The sequence below is a fragment of the Sphaeramia orbicularis genome, chromosome 9 (genome assembly GCF_902148855.1).
Source record: "Sphaeramia orbicularis chromosome 9, fSphaOr1.1, whole genome shotgun sequence".
In the NCBI taxonomy this organism is placed as follows: domain Eukaryota; kingdom Metazoa; phylum Chordata; class Actinopteri; order Kurtiformes; family Apogonidae; genus Sphaeramia; species Sphaeramia orbicularis.
The window spans coordinates 38323986-38342177 of record NC_043965.1 but is presented as its reverse complement, the minus strand read 5'-3'; the positions used below and the strand labels follow the sequence as shown (position 1 = coordinate 38342177).

Below are 18192 nucleotides of genomic sequence, written 5' to 3'. Positions count from 1 at the left end.
TTTTTATCAGTGAGACCCTCCTGCTTTCACCACATGAAAAGAAACAGCGTCTTTACACTGGAAGGGCTGCTGGTGGCTCTGGGAGTTTAATTAAACCGTATGGAAATAATCCAACTCCCTGTCTGAATGCTGTATTTAACAGATGATCCTTCCGGGTAATTTAGCATCTTGAGATATACAATATGTCAGCGTAACGTCAGAGATTTGGCTGAGCACAAAAGGCTTGGACACAATGAGTGGCAGTGAAAACACGCAGACACAAACCTGAATGCATGATGGCAAAAGTAAATTCTGTCTGAAAAACGGACACGGATACAACATCATCAAGATATAATAGAACATACCAAATATAAAAACCATCTATGTATAAATAGAAACAATCACAATAAAGAACATAAAAAGTAACAGGGGCAGGGCACAGCCAGGGTAACAGTACAGTGAGGGTGGAGAGCAGTGCATTAAAAAAAATGTACAGTAAAATATTAACACACATTATTAGGTATATAGAGGATATCCTGTATACAGGTAGAAATGTACAGCCGACTGACATTTTGTTCAAGTGTGACTAGATAGAGGCTGTTTAGAATGTAAATGTGTAAAAGTACAGTAAAACTCACTAACCCAACCTGAAAACACTGGTGGAGGAAAATAATTCACATACTGTATGAACACAAACACGTCATGTCATATCCAGATGAAATGGAATGACCCAAGGCTAGAGTTTTTTGTGGATTTTTTTTTTTTTTTTTTTTTAATCTTAGATGTGTTCTCGCTCACACAAAGCACTGCGAGTCTCCCAGAGCTCCGGGGCCCCACAGAGGGTCTCCGGGTGCTGCCCTCCTCTCTGCTTTCCCCCTTTTAGGGTGGGCCGCTTATGGGTGTGGCTGGTTCTAGGCAGCGGCCTCCTCCAGCGCCGGCAGCAGGCCTTTCTCAATCAGGTGAGCCTTCAGGGAGTTGAAGATGTGGAGCTGCTGGTCTGCACGCAGGGCCAGGAGCTGCTGGATCACTTTGGTGGGGTTGGGGCCCCTGATTGGAGACAGAAATAACACACTGAAGGAGCGGCTGATAACATGCAACCATTGAGTGTGGACATTTTAATCTTACACTGCACACAGGGCGCTTGCTCTTTATCCAAATAAAAATTCCAGACTTTTTCAAATCTGCTATTTCTTCCCCAAGACCTTGACTTTATGTACTTTTATATGTACTTCAGAATTTTATACCTACTTTTTTATTGATATTGTACCTGTTGTGTGTAGTAGAAAAGTTCATTTTAATAAATGTATAAATGAATGAATGAATGAATAATTCATAGTAAATTATGTTTTACTAACAGAAACATTTTCAATACATATGAAAATCACAAAACTGCATGGATATCACACAAACAAGTTTCACTACAATCATTCCAGTACTGACCAGTTAGCCAAATCATAGAAATCAAATTTTTCATATGTTTTCCTCATGCATTTCTTGTCTTACAAGATTATGTGCCTTTGTGCATACTCTAAAATTAAATTATGAGAGAAACTATTTTCCATATTTTATTAGACTTTCACACAAAATTCCAGACTTTTCAAGGTCTGGAAAACAGCATTTCAAAATTCCATACTTTTTAAGACTTTCAAGACCTGTGCAAGCACCCTGTATACAGAGTGCCTGTTTAGAACCAGATGGTGAGCCAGATTTCATGAGCATAACTGGCAGAAATCAGATAATTGTAATAATCAGATCTGATGCATTTATGTGCACTTCAGAAATGTTATAATCATAGACCTGGTTTCATTCCATTATCAGATTTCTATATTTATTTTCTATGTGTTTTTTTTTTTTTTAACACATGCACAGAAGTAAAAAAGCAAAATAAATCAGATTAACCTGTATACATGCATGAAGACATCAGAGTATTGGGAAGAAGTCCAGGTGTGTTAATCCGGTTTCTCATTATCATATTATTGCTGTTATCTGATAGAGTATATCAAATTATGCTGTTTACATCATCACTTGAATGATCTGATAACTCCAGAAATTGGATAATGATCAGCGTTTTAAACGTGCATTCTTCATGTCCCCAGCTAAACTGATGTAAATGCATCTGTTCAAATCTAGCTGTAGAATGTGTCCCTCTATATGCAAATAAACAAGCTCATCTAAAGGATAGAACGCAATTTCAACATTAATATACTGGATTTGTCTTTTGTAATTAACTGTGCAGTCTGCACTTTGCACAGAGGGATTTCTGAAATATATTTGTAGTCACAGAGGACGTCAGCTGATTACCCAGTCCTTCTGTCTGTCCTAGGATGCACTACTGTTCATACTGTTAAAATAATGTGAACATGTGCATCTGTGAGAACCTCTGAATGCCTCCTGAGTGGCTGGATGTCAACACACCCTCCAACCGTGCTGAGTGTGTTCACACCTACACTAGAGCTGCAAACATGGAACCAGATGATGAGAAAAGCACGTTGATGCCAGGTTTGAACACAGCCTTATTCTATTTCTGTTCTTGCTCTTATAACTTTGCTGTAGGACATATATCAGTCTGTGTGTATTATTAACGCTGTGCTCTGTGTGTCATCCTCTTCAAACATTAGACAGTAGTCCACTGGTTGTAAATCATCTGTTTTTTGGTTCAACTGATTGCACAGCATCTTTTCATTAGATTTTAACTTGACATTATACTGGGGTGCAGGCTGGGTAAATGCTGCTGTTTGGGGTTTCATCTGCTGTTGGAGTCATGTTTCATCTTTTGACTTATATGGCTGTGTTTGTCTGCCCGTTACTCTGTGAAAATTCACTGATGCGTGGTGCAGTTTAGGTTGATCATTCTATGAGTATGACACATTGACATTTATAGCTTCTGCATACCTGTAAATAATATGCTACAGACTACTGAGTCAACTATACTGCTGCATCTGTATGTTCACTTTCTATCTTGGTTTGCTATTATGTCCTTGTGCAAAAAAAGGAATCACAAAACTTTTTCAGTTTTTGGTTTTCCTAGCATACAAGAGAAACTGCAAAATGTTTGTTGCTTGACACAAGTTTTAGTTCCTAATACTTTCCCTGTATACAGATATAGGCCACTTTTACACAGAGATCCGGAAAAAAGGTGAGATGGTGATCACACCTTTTTGCCACCACTGACAGATTTCCATAGCCAAGCCAAAGGAGTAACAGAGGTAAGACAGGCTGGACTCCGGAATCAAAGTGGTGATGCAGCACAGCGTGTAGTGTGATGTATTACTTGCGTGTTGGAAATACCTCGACCACAGCGGTGTTGCTAACCTCTCCAGAGAAAAAATGTTGGCATGGATAGAGTCCTCTGCCCAAAGTGACAACAGCTTATGGATCTCGGTGTCTACCCAGTTTGACATCTTTCTGGTCATGTTAATATGTTTGTTTACTGTGCACAGTCTGCGCAAATTTTTAAATTCCCCCGGCGCAGGGGTCGCACGCGCAATACGCCATCAAAACGTCACACCTTGGTTACAGAACGAGAGGTGTTCCAGTAACATAGTGTTCCAGAATCATGATGCCACCTTTATCACGGCTCTGTTACTACCTCCAGAACCGTGACAGAGGTGGGACCAAATGATCCCACTGTTTCATTTACACAGACATCATTCCGGAATAAAGGTGAAATATTCCCAGAACAGAAGTGCTGTGTAAAAGGGGCTACTGTTCGTATTCTCTTGCATGTTTACCTAAAGGCAGTTGGGATGGCATCCGTTTCCTCAGATAAAGGTTTCAGTAACAGAGAGAAACTGAAACATGTTTGTAGCATACATGAGGTTGTTGCAGCTCTGTTGTTTTGAGGTTTCAGGGTTTCACTGCCTACTTAATAACAGCTGCGAACAATTACTAGATAAGCAGATTTAACTGCATAACCATTTATATAAATGATGAATTGAGTATTCATTGCACACCAACCACCAATCTTCAACCAAACATATTCACATAGAGTGGACTGTCCTACTATAGACACTTATGGGGATTTTTTTGTTTGTTTATTAATTCACATCAAAAACACAACAGCAAAATTATAAGGAACAAATTAAACAGGATGTTTACCTCCAAAATTAAACTGTAAATATTAACTTGCCTTGCTAACTGTCTCATGACAAATGACTACTTCTATTACTACTTTAGCATAATCATAAGCTAACTGCAGTGTTTTGTGGGGTCATATGGGGAAATGTTGGAAAAACATGTTCAGGCGGAGTGCACAGAACAGTTTAGATCGTTTGTTTACTATGAAAGTTGAAGCTCAGGTTAGCTGTTCTCTGCTGCTGTAAAAGTTTCACATTGGCAGCTCTAGCCAGTGTTGCAAACTAAGATTGTGTACTGTAGGTGTTCACCATTAAATACTGAACAAACATGGTTGTCAGATACAAATCCTGGGGAATTAATACTGAATACAGTTGTGTGTTTACCTGATGAAGCTCGCAATGTACACATTAACAAATGTGGCCATCAGATACTGGCAGTCAAATCGATCCATGATGCCACCGTGACCTGGGATAGTGTTGGCAAAATCCTGATGAGAGAAAAGATGCAAATGATCTTGAGCAAATATGCACAATGCAAACATGAAAAGCAAATACTCTTCCACAGACTGGCGTTGCAGATGCATGTGACTACAGGCTGCTAAGTGATGTTTGCATTTTCTGGTAAATGAGGAGAGAAGTTGTCTCTAGAGTCAGCCTGGTGGTGTTCTTCTCCTCTACCTTGATTTTGAAGGCTCTCTTGAAGCCGCTCGCAAAGAAACCTCCAAAGGGTCCCACAATGGAGGCAAACGAAGACAGAGCAATGCTGTGGATCTGGAACGGATAGAGACGCACTGTGGTCTGTGGAGACAAGAGGGAGGGGAGGGTCAGAGAACAACAGTCGCATTGACCTAACCCAAAAGGTGTGTTTACATGAACTGGGATGTCCTTGGTATTGATCAGGTTTTTGGATTATCACTTTTTGTGTTGCAAGAAAGTAGGATAAGCTCTTATCCCAATTTTGAGAAATCCAATTTAGCTGAGTGGAGAATCTGTTGCATCATGTACCCATTTATCCTGATCTCCGACCACTGTGGAATACCATGCACAGATTCAGCCAAGTGATATAAAATATCACCAAAAACACTAGTAATGAAAGTATCTCATTTCTCATGTAATGGAAAACAACTGTTATCTTTCAGTAACACAGGAAATAAATATAGTTGACAGTTACAGATAAAAAAAAAAAAAAACAACAATCTAAATCTATAAAAATCTTGAACTCAAAAACCAATGAAAGGTTAAGCTAACCATTACGGAAATGTCAAATTAAATAGTGTCAACAACAGAGGCACTTATGCAAACAGTACACAGTAATCAGTAACCAGGACACTCATCATATAAAATGAAAGACAAAAAAAAACAGAATTTTTTTTTGTCCCATGTAAAAACCAGGTGATCAAACCTGGGATAACTGGCAGGATGATGGATATTAGAGGCACCAAAAGGATTGAAGGAGGGTCTTACCCATCCAGTGACAGACTCCAAGATGCTGGGCAGGGCGTAGTCCTGGAGCTGGAAGAGCTCCGAGGGCTCACAGTCCACCTGGAAGCTGTTGGAGTCATTATTGAACTCCACAGGACACACAAAGTAGCGGTAGCCTGCCATCACATAGGAGAGCTGGAAAGAGAGTTAACCTCTGTTACTCCGCAGTGAAGGAGAAAAGGATTCGTATTTGTCTAGATTTAAACTAGAGGGAGAAAAATGACTCACCATGACGCAAAACACGATGGTGGCGAAGAACCCACCGATGAAACCCTCCCATGTCTTTTTAGGCGAGAGCTGCAGAGAACAGTGTATAGAAGTTTAATACATCATAAAATAATACTATGTGTCCATTCAGGAGGACACCCTTAACACAACGTTTGGTATCTGCACTGTAAAATGCTTCATCTATTCATGAATAACTCCATCTCAGACACAGGGATTATGATTATAGTCACTGCTATGCTCTGAGGATAATAGGTAAATGTTGGCTAGCAAGGGTTTACACATGGCACAACAAACCTTGATAAGGGGGGTGCGGCCGAAAAAGAAGCCAAACATGTAGGCCATTATGTCATTACAGATCACACAGGAAATTGGCACAATGAACCTATTATGAGAAAAGAAGAGTCATATGAGTCTGAATGAACAAGACACACAGACAGTAAGAACGCCTCATAAACCCATTCCTTTTAGATTTCCTATAAGAGATGTACAACGGTATTATATTAAAAAGAGACTGAGATCCTGTTACATACCAGATCATTCCCTCAAACAGGTTGTGGATGATGAGGTGGGACTGAGTCACAACAATCAGCAGAGTCACATGAGTCCAACCAAACTGTGGGCACAAAGCAACAAGAGGGCAGAGGTTATTTACTTAACATTTATTTGTAGAGCAACAAGTGTGAAACCTCAACTGATGCCACAAACTAAAGCATTTATAGTCCTAGGTATAGTTAATTTACGATGCTATTCCTAGATGGGGCCTATAAAACACACAATTATCAACATATAGGAAAATTGAGATTTCAGCACTCAATGGAATGATACAGAAAGAACAAAAAATGACATAATGCAAACATAAAACTGTCTCTTGCCAAAGAAAGTATATTATACAATGAACTATGATACTGCAAAAGCACAGTAAAAAAGAAAATCATCAATATTTTAGACAATGATGGGTTTTCTCAGGACAAAATGTGGTGGAACTGCTGAATCGTGATCAGCTAGTGCCTTAACCAAATCCCAGAATGTACATTAAAAATCTTGGTGTAGGAAGTAAATGAGGATTTATCTGCTCCTTGCTTTCTTGTAATGTAATCAGAGCAGATGGTTTTGGACAAACTGAGCTGAGCGGCTGCTGTATAACTGCTTGAGATCTGCAAATGCTCCCTGGATAAATGCTTAAGTAAATCCTCCTGACACTAGTGCAAAGGTTTCTTTACACTATACAAAGACTGCCTCGGGTCTCGTGTTTACACATTTTCAGACGTCTCTGTGCCAGACGTTTTTATTAGAGCTTGGCCTCTTTTCTTCATTACTTGGGAGCTGGTACAGTAGCAGGCGTCATCAATAAAGCAACGTCCTCAAAGGCGGAGGCCACTCACCATGTAGAACTGAAGGCGGTAATGCTTCTTCACCAAGCTGAGAACAAACATGCAGAAACCTGCAACATGATTAGGAATGTGTGATGAACAATATGTAAAATAATAAGATATTAAGAACCTGAAAGGAGGAGATTAATTAAGGCACAATCCAGGACATATATGGTCAAAGTCTGCCTAAATTTAGACTGACCCAATTCTACTAAACCCCAGTGAAAATACTCAGTGAACTGCTCAGGCCAGTTTTAACATAACACACATGACTGAGGTAAGAGGAGAGTGTCTCAGACAAAGTGTCTCTGCTTTTAGTGGGTGAAATAAAATCAACATTAAGCTGCCAGACAGGAAGAAAACATGTTCAACTAATATGTACCCATTTGCACATCCTACAAGGTCTCTTCACAAATGAATGAATGAATGATTGTTTAACCCTTTTCTAGTAGTGTGTGGGATAATAGCTTCATTTTCAAAGCTTCTATATGACAGCATACGAGGGCTGAGTGTGTTTGAGAAAAAAAAAACAAAAAAAAAACAGGTCATACAGTTTCACCTTGAAACTGATGAGCCAGAGGCATGTAGCAGTAACTCTGTTCTCACCACATCCTGTATCTAGCTCGTAGCTCTGAAAAGCTAACCGTCAGCCTGCAGTAGAGGAAAATAGACTCCTTAAGTTAGAGTGGTGACTGAGATAACTAGTTTAGATGTAAATAATATAACATTATATTCAAAGTTTTATATTTAAGTTTTACTAAACCCTCATGCTAACATATTGAACAGAAGACATGTAACATCAAAGAGCATCTGGTACTTTGGAACAACAGCCAAACATTAATAAATAAGCTTCCACTAACTGTGCAGACACCCCTCTTAAAGGTCCTGAACATTAAATCTGAACACAGGCCTATAGGTGCTTTACTCTCAGTACTTTACTTTCACAGTTCCAATAGCTACTGAAAGAAGTACCTCCTTTTTTGGGTCATACTAATGAAACAATCGTCTTTCAGTGTCATCTTAAGGACCTTTTTAGCTCCTCTTCCAGAGTAGGTACTTTCCCAGTAGTACCTACTCTAGGTTGGCTCACTCAAAGTCCAAGAGGCACATCGAGTGACTTAAAGAGTATGATAATTGGTCTCTAGACATACGGTATGTTGAATGAAACACCAAAAACCATCATTTCAAAAGTTTATGTCACCTTTCCAGTTCCACAGTAAGAAATGCAGTCTCTAATCACAGTCGTCACTCTCACTGTTGTTGTTGTTGCATTATGTATTGAATTAACATTCCTCTTTCAACTGTCTGCTGGGTATTACATAAAAAAAAAAAAAACCTTGATGGTGAGCAGTTATTTTGGGGAACACTCTAGTGAAATATACTTTTTATAATTTTATCAAAATTTTCAATGAAACTTTGAGCAACAAAAGAAATCCAAGTTTTTTTAATGAAAACAAAACACTGAGGTTATCATTCAGCCAAAAATAAATAGAAAAGCCTAACAAATCCTTAGGTCACCAAGATTTCTGATGTATTTTCAACAGAAATGCACCACTATCCATGTAAACAGAAGAGTAACACAGGTCTAGGGTGTTAGGTGCTGCTTTTGTTTGAGCAGGTTAAGGTAAAAAAAATGCACAAAATTTAATTTAGTAACATTTTCAAGATGCCGTGCCTTATGAAAAACTGTCCTCTAACAAGGCTTTGGCATGTTGTCTCCTTTTATGGGCAAAATACTGATACAGTAAAATGTCCATGACTCCACTATGATGATTCCACGACACAGGCAGTGGGTTAAATGTTGAAAATATGTCCATCTGCATGCGTTCTTCTTTTGTTTACTGAGCAGAAGACTATTGAATAACTAAGGTATACATGTAGAAAGATATATTTTCAATGTTTAACTTGGTTCTTGAGTCATCATTATGTTTCAGTCAAACATTTAGGTGCATCAGTACTTAGTGCACTGTCAAACCAATAGACAGGTTCTACTTGGTAAACCAGTACGAATTACCCCTGGTTGAACACTCAGCTTTTGTCACTGTTGATTTAGGCCACTTTGGCTTTAGTGTTAAACAGCCACAAAAGAGCCAACACCTACTTCTCTGTCGAACAGTAAATATCTTAGAGTTTGTGCCAGCCAACATGTTACAACACAGCATATATATTGAAAAAGTGTTAATACAGGGCCAAAAATGTGTTGGTATACTACCTTTAGTTATACAAGACTAAAATATACAGAATTAACTGTCTGAATATATATTTCCATGGCATGGCAGGTTTGATATTAATTTTACAAGTTTTTCATTCCAGTGGGAGCGTTTGTACCTGTGAGGTATAGGGCGAAGGAGATGAAGCGGTGATATTTGCTGAGGATGCGAAGTGGCTCCTCCCTTTGTACCAGTGTAAAGAAGTAATCAGTCACCGTTTCACCATAAAAGAAGTAGTTCACACACAGCAGGAAGTACCTATACAGCAAAGGTTTAAGGAAAATATACAGGTCACACTCCATGACAACGACAGCGGAACAGATTTCTGAATTCAGTATGCCGGCAGAAAAACCTGATGTATGATGCACTGTCCTGTATCACATGTATTTCTTGTTTTATTCACATTTAAATTTACCATGTGATTTCCATCAGGGTTTTCAGACTCATGGCATAGTGGATATCAGTATTGTGGAAAAGAATCACAGTACTCTGTACACAGCTACTGCTAAAATCAAACATCACTGATGATTCACAGTTTCTCTTTTTTTCTCTCTTGGCTTAGTATGCTACATCTACTAAAATTTTAAACAAGTCATAAAACAAACCTCAGCAAGTCTGCAACAAAATAAAACATGAGACAAACAATAAGAAAATAATACACTCATACATTTGCTGCATTGATGACACCTCCATACAGTTTGTGTTTGTGACTGTTCTCACCAGCTCAGCGTTCTGAACCAGGGCAGGTGGTAGGAGTGGTACACACTGTAGCCAATGGTGATGATCTCATGGAAGCACTTAATCTGAACGCAAAGGACCTGCAGGAGAAACACAGCGTCACCAGGGACGAGTCTATGGGAGTATTACAGCTCTGAGTGTCCCGGTGTCCTAGTGACACATAATGGAACATCAAAGTCCTATTTTCAGGGAAATTCCCTGATGAAGAAGAGCAGAAACCCCGCGTATTATAAGAGAGCACATTAATCCACAAGATTAATCCATGAAGCACGTTTTTCATTGGCGTATGCCATAGTTCAACTGATGAGAATGTGTTGCATAAAAGGAATTATCATCCTCAACTCACAATATGTTCACTTTCCCTGTTGAAGCGTCAAGAGCCTCATGTTTTCTGTGGCAGAACGAGCTCAAATCCAAGTTTTTATTCATACTCACGATCATCATTAACACCATGGGCCCCAAATAGATGATGAAAAAGAAGAAGGAAATCATGGCTAGTGTTAGAATCCCACGAACCCACCAGTTCTTCCATCTGAAAGAAAGACGTCACACACACTTGTGTTCAGTGTTGACTCACTAGTGAAAAAGACAGTGGTTAATGAACTTAAGATAAGACAAGATAAGATAAGACTTCATTTATCCCAAGATGGGGAAACTTCAAAGTTAACAGCAGCAACATACAACAAATGCAGAGAAAAAGACAGGTAGAAAAAAATCACAAATGAGTAAGAAAACAAATATAAGAGAAAAATAAGTAATTTGGTATTTATATAAATATTTATAAAAGCAACCATGGGAAATGGATGCATGGATGAAAATAAGGAGAATGGTTAGTTTTACAAAACCTTTTTCCCAACACAAAAGTTTCCACATAGGAATGCTTTATTTTCATAGATCCCCATAATAATTTTGTAAATAACAAGAACAATACCATAGCTACAGTACTTCCCAAACACATTTACAAGTAGGTTTTAACATTATTTCACAGAACAGAAGCATCAGCTCAGTGGTTCATATCAGTGTGGCAGGATTCCTTTGTATGAACTATGACACCTATGCAAATGTTTGAACAGAGGAGGTCCAAGAAAAACACAGGACTCTTATTTACATTACAAGCTCTAGACGTGACTGAGTGACAAACAGAACACCTGGACTACAAAATATTTTTGTTTTGTTTTCTTTCCCTGCGAAAGTTTCTCAGTCTGTGCCCAGGATAACAATGCATTTCTTACCTTTAACAGAGACTATATTTATGAGCATAATAATATTCCACTAAACCTCCACAGATGACAATATTCCAAACTTCATACAGGTCATGTGAAGAGCATTTTCTGATTAGATGTTTCCAATTAAAAACATGTAAAATATGGTTAAATTATTTGGGTTTTAGGAACATTTTTCAGGTATGTTTAGAATCTATTTATAATGTAAGTCCCACTTTCTGTTTTTAGTCACAGTCACTATTTACAGACAGCCCTGTGTGTCAAGTATTGTTTTACAAATCAACATATGTTTGGTGAAATTGAGAAAAATAATTACTATTAAATATTCTGAAGGACTTGGATATTGATAAGTTTTTGGATCTGCACAGATATTGCAACATCGCCCAAAGAAGGAAAGAGGACGGCTGTGTTCACACATTCTACTACCAGTGGGAAATTATGCATAGCTGTTTGTAAACAGCAGTATTAGCATCAGCCCTGTAAACAGCGTGTCTGAATAAGGGCACAGATTTGAATATTTTCTGTATGTAAACATAGTCAGTGAATGCACCTTGAGGAGAGTCCAGACAGGGCCTTGTTTAGCACCTCGGGGGTGTCATCAGGAGGGACAGGCACCTCTGGGACCCCCGAGTCCACCTTAGACTCAGTGTCAGACACGCCATCCTTCTCCGCCTTCAGCTCACTGTCTGAACCCTGCAAACAGACAAACAGAGGATAAAGAAACATATCAACGGTGTTTCCATAAAGGTTTTGACACTGAAACTGACAGCTAAAAGGCAAGTAATAAAAATAAAAGAATCAGAGGCGTCCCCTTTCAAATAACATGAAGCCTGAGTCTCATTGTCATCCTTATGTAATTTAACTCTTTAAAGTGATACGGTATCAGATTCAGTTACTTATTTTCAGTGAAGTCTTCTCTTCTACCAATAGCCCACACTGATCATAAATTAAAGACCAAAGTAATTTCTATTTCCAGAAAGACTAGAAAAGGGATGGTCGTAAACTAAATCACATGATATGACTATTAGTCCGGAGGGCTTTCCCTTTACATTACAAAAGACCCTGTATGTCATGCACCAATTCCCCCAGTACATTATTTATTCCAAGAAAAGAAAGAAAAAAAAAGAAACTAACATTAAGGAAATTAGTGAGATGAAAAAGGCTACATTGTCTATATTCAGATTTTCAGTTAGAGGAAGTAACATGACTTGTTTAAAGGTCATAGTTTTATACTTCCATTACAGTATATTAAATTACTTGGATAGATAAAAACAAAATTGTCCTTTATACTAGTGGGTCAGCACTTGTACACACTTATATGAACACTAGATCGTTGACCTGTGGGGATCCACACGTTGTAGATGTGGTAGTTTTTATGCAGGTATGTATTTGTGTATGGTGTACCGCATTTGTCCAGCAGTCACCGTCCAAGCATTCTGGCTATAGCAACATGATTGTAAGGCTATTGTATTCCAAAATTACTAATATCTTGCAAAATACTGGTCCTATCAACTTGCTGTTTTCGCTAGTCTGTTCCTTGACCAAAAATGCATAACTATATCAAACAGCAGCAGTCAGCTCTTTCTGGAATTTGTGTGAACTCCGAGACACACACACACACACACACACACACAGAGGCCACTTGGCTTTTATAATATCAAAGTGGCTATTGCCCGAGTACTGTGGGACTAACTTTTTCATTTGTCTATTACCACAGAGCCAATCAGCGCCCTCATTATATCATGTGTAGACTGGTAACCTGTCCCCCTGCTGCCACAGTACTGTGGCAATAAGCATTGGACATGCCATGTGCCTATCCAGTTACAGGAAAAGGCTAAGGTCCCAGTTACCAGAAGCTGGTTTGTGCACGTATTCACACTTCAGCATGCAGGTAAACAACATGAAACGTGGCGACTGTTTTGCCTCATATGAGGAATTTGCCCAAGTTTATGATGACTAGAAATCAGCCACTGGGGCAACATTCAGAGCGCTGAATTCAGATCATTTGACTGGCTCTGTGGCAATTGACAAACCAATATTTCGTGCCACAGAACTGTGACAGTAGCCATTGCCTTATAATATAGACACACATTCTGAAGATGTCTAATGAGGGAAACTAAGTCTATAATACAGTGAATAAGATCAGTGTATTATCAAATATTACTACACATCCGATGTAAACCCTCCTAATAATAATAATACTAATAATACTAATAACAATAATAATAATAATTTAATCTGTTCATGATGTATCGATAAGTGCACAACCCAAATATTGATGTGTAATTGTACAAACAGAATCAGATTGGTCATATCAGAGGTGGACAAGCACAGTCCACTGCCAGCAGGCGTGCCAGTGCAGGGCTGTGTGGGAGGCTAAATACAGAGCCAAATCGTTTCCATCCATATTGTTGCTTTCGCAGAACCATCTGTTCATTCATGGCAGCCTGGTTAAAACAGTCTGATCCCGGTTTCTCCATGGTAACTCTAACCAAAGCACTGTTGTCATCAGACAGTGGTAGTTTCTGCTGCAGCTCATCAGGCAAAAACAAAGAGGTTTCCCCGGCTCGCTTTGTGCTTTCACTTTTCATCCAACCTCTCTGATGCTTTTGACCAAATTAGGTGTTCTTTCTCACCACGTATCCACAAAACAGATGGTTGACTTGCTGTTATGTGACAGCCACAGCGTCTCTCACTACAGTTAGACCTTAATACATTACTGCAGCTGCACACTTTCCATTTAATAACATACTAAAGCTGCTTTTTATAATTAGAACACACTAGATTTTGACATATTTTATAAATGTTTGATAAAAGTGTGTAGGGAATGTTCCCTGACTGGATGTTTAACTTGATTCCTTCTAAAAGAAACCAAAACTACTCCTTTTACTTAATTTACAAATCCTCTGAAAATATAGCATTCACTGACATTATGTTAAACACTAACATAATAATACCCACTGCCAAACAGCTGTAAAACACACTAAATGAATCCACAAGTCAGCACACAACATATACTCGCTCACACTGAATATCTCTTTCTGGTTTCTATGGCGACAATATCCGTCATTCAGGATGCTCGAGTTAAAAATAGACCCTCCTTCCACATATACACCCCTCCCCTCTCATCCTTCCTTTTAGACCAGCGGCAACACCAAGTGTCTTTGTTTTGTTTACTTCAGAGGACGCAGCACCAGACTAATATGGAGCGATGAAAACACTTAAGTTGTAACACCATCTTTCCTCCATGTCTAAAGCCAAGGCTGTTAGAGCAGTAAAACAAAGCAAAAAGGAAACGATAATGTGATGTGATGAGTGAGTTATCAAAACTGGTTTGTTGTTGGGCAGTGACTTCATCATGCACAAACGTTTAGGACCAACTGTCAAATGTTTTAAATAGACACAGACCACACATCAGTCTACTGGGACTACACTGCCTAACTTGGCCTGCAGGAATTCTAAATATAAATAGAAAAGCACATTAGTATCATGTAAATTATAATGCAATATGGAGTTGAAACTGAGGCTTGAGGATACAGAATTTGACATGAGTGATTCAGTCAAAACATTATTTACGCAAACTGGAAGAAGTACTTTGCATAAACTGTTGACCTCATTTCCCAAACTCCGGGCATTTTCTTTGGAGATTTTTATTAGTCAAACAAAGTCATTTTCCACTTTCATTTGGTAGATAGAGACTGGAAATAGGGGCATGTAAGAGGGAATCAAAGACAGCAAATGGTCTGAACTGCATTCTAACCCAGGACACCATGCTATGGGCTCTACCAGGTGAGATACAAGGCCCTGATTTATATCATCTTAAGCATTTTCCCACCACGTAAGTAGTGAATGTCATGAAATCATAGGCACAGATGGCAGCTACTCTACATCAAATAAACTTTTACTTAATTTAATTACTATTTTGATTATATGTTCCCTCAGTTGTACCTCACTAGTAAATACAGTCGCAGAAAAAAATATTAGACCATCAAAAATCATCAAAAACAATGGTTATGCAGTCAAGTACTAACTCCTGTGTGTGTCATGTGGCTAAAACAGACAGAAAAGAAAACATGAAATGCCTAAAAGCAGTTTTTGGCAGTACAATGCCATAGCTATTGATGTAAGAAATTAAGTAATTTTGGTTATTATCAAGAAACCATGGAAAATGACTAGATATCAGCTCTGAAATTAAACTCTTATGAGCTATTTTTGTTGTCATCATTACATTTGTCCAAACAAATGTACCTTTAGTTGTACCAGGCATTAAAATGAACAAAAAATTGAGGAAAACAAGGAGTGGTCTAATCATTTTTTCCGCAACTGTATATATACACATTTGTCCTTGAAATAACAGAAACTGAATTTAAAACGAATGTCATGGATGTAAAACCCTGAATCAAATGATGAAAGATGTAAAGCAATCAACATAACCAGTCCCTCTTTAACCCTTTCATGCATGAATTATGAGAACCTTAGCCAAGATATTTTTCCTGAGTGATTTTATTCCTCTATAGGCATGAAAGAACAATGCAATCAAGTTTTTTTTTTTTTTTTTTCGTTTGATTAGTTGTTTTTTTTTAAGGAGCTACAAAAATGTCCACTCAGCTGGACACCACGCATTAAATTTTTGAAGCAAAGAAACATGTATTAAAAACTAATATAGAGAGTGATATGGAAAACTATGCAACACAAACATTTTTAATGCTGCAGATGTTTTCTCACATTTTATCATACTCTAATATTAGTAATTTTTCACTTCATGGAGATAATATGCAAAAAAAAATATTACTTTTTGTTTAAAAAAAAAAATAACCCTGTTAATTACAGTCTGATAACAATTAGCAATTGATTTACACTAAAACATGTTACTGCACATCAGGTTTATCAAGAACAGCATAGTTACAGTAATGGTATGAATTGCAGTGTATGGGATGATGCATAAGCGTCCACTGTGTTGGCTGATATGGAACGAAAACAACAAAACCCATGAGAGAACAGGTGTAGAATAACTGTCCACTGTAGTAATTATACTTTTCTTTTTTCTTTTCTTCAGACAAGGTATAGTTTTAGATGTTACCTGCTTGACAGTTTCGACTGTGACTCCAGTCTTCCTTGGAAGGGTCATCCGACATGTCATTTATCAGCTGGTGACAGTCAAAACTGTCAAGCAGGTAACATCTAAAAATTATACCTTGTCTGAACAAAAGAAAAAAGAAAAGTATAATTACATTAACAGAAGACAAAATGAACGTCATTAGCCTTGTCCACTCTAGTGACCACTATGCATGAAAGGGTTAAAGCAGCAATACCATCCATCATCACCACTATTGGAACATTACCTATAAACCAATAATCAATATTTCTCACAGCTGTAGGACAAGTATAACTCCATACCATGACAATCTGCCAATAATACCATGAAATACTCCCAGAAACAGTGTGATCACATTAGGTAAAAAACTGTAGCTCTAGTGGGCTTTTCCAATGCTACAATTTCCTGTCAAGGCCCGTTTGATGTGGACAGTGCTTGGACTGCTTTCCCATCTGCTTTCAGCGAGTCTCCAATTATCTGTAGTAATGTCCTTTCGTCCTAGATAAATCCACACATCAATCACACCATCACCACGCCCCTTTCTCGGCCCCGACTATTTACTGGGAATGTTACGTTAACATATTGACAACACAGATAACATAAACATTTCTTTTCTATGGACTGGAACATGAGCTTAATGGATTAAGTGCTGGAGAGCTTTATGCCTTAAACATTTGTTATTGCTGTCAAAGCAACAAATGTAATGTTGTGTTACTTGTATTGACGTTGTCAGCTCAGGGCATTTAGCATGTTCTCTTTAAAATACAGACAATAAGGTTATTCACTTTAGTTAGGCTGTTTTATAAATATAAGTTGTTTTAAAATCGATAGCTGTCATTTTATGTATCTGAGGAGACATTTGTGGATGTTAAACACCCCTTCGTCCTGATGTGTGTTGCTAACTGCACCCACCGAACATGGTTCAGAAGTGTTCTGTTTTAAACTTACTTTGTTCACAGCTGAATTTAATATATTTTCAGTTTTACTTGGGATGTTCGTTTACATTTTAAAAGTAGGACTGTTAGACAGTTTGGACACGAAGCGGCAGCTGTCAACAATTTCAACCAAACTGAATATTTTAGTGAGCCTGTCGTGTTGTTTTCACCACACAATCACACCCAGGAAGACCGTCAACCACATCAGCCAATCAACACCAAAATGTGAGGAGTCTGGCGGATGATTTGTAAAACGCATTTCAGTGACTTATCCGTCCTCAAATTCAGAGGGTCATTATGAGTAATGAGCGACAGTTTACACAGAAAAACAACGCTGCAGTGTTATTTACTCATGACAGAATTCACGGCTACACCAGTCACTGGTGAACGGGTTTTGACGATCAACTAGCCAGTTAGCATTAGCATGGTTTCCGAGCAGCAGCGCCGAGCCGTGGCTGGTGTTACCTTGTCCTCCGATGCCTGGTTCTGTAACGTCGGGTCGGTGTCTCTGGCTCCACGGTGCCTCAGCTCTGTCATCTTAGCAGATCGAAGCTGAACGACAACAGCGAAGGTCCTGTGTCTCCGAGACACGCACTGGTTTATAGACAGGCAGACCCCTGTTAGGCTTCTAGCTGTTAGCTATGTTTGGCACGGAACAAGTTACAAAGAATCATGGGATACATCAAGATACTTCCGGTTTCAAAATAATATCCACGTCGACAAAATTTTACTGAAAAATTTCGATTTATTTTATTTTATTTTATTTTGTTTTAGTTTAGTTTAGTTTAGTTTTATTTAGTTTAGATTAGTTCATGTACATATAAAATATAGAAAGAACAATGAAAACAATTGAGCT

The 18192-nt window shown here is 38.4% G+C and overlaps 1 protein-coding gene across 1 annotated transcript; it reads right to left on the bottom strand.

The window, feature by feature from the left end:
* Window positions 1–17985, bottom strand: cds2 (CDP-diacylglycerol synthase (phosphatidate cytidylyltransferase) 2). The gene is made up of 13 exons (XM_030143020.1): window positions 17802–17985; window positions 11857–11999; window positions 10519–10615; window positions 10066–10163; window positions 9464–9603; window positions 7148–7206; window positions 6296–6378; window positions 6060–6147; window positions 5766–5834; window positions 5520–5672; window positions 4734–4853; window positions 4440–4543; window positions 1–1026 (listed from the first exon to the last, which is right to left on the bottom strand). Exons 1-13 carry the CDS (start codon window positions 17871–17873, stop codon window positions 891–893), a joined length of 1362 nt encoding a protein of 453 aa, XP_029998880.1. The 5' UTR covers window positions 17874–17985; the 3' UTR covers window positions 1–890.
* Window positions 17986–18192: the final 207 nt, after the last annotated feature.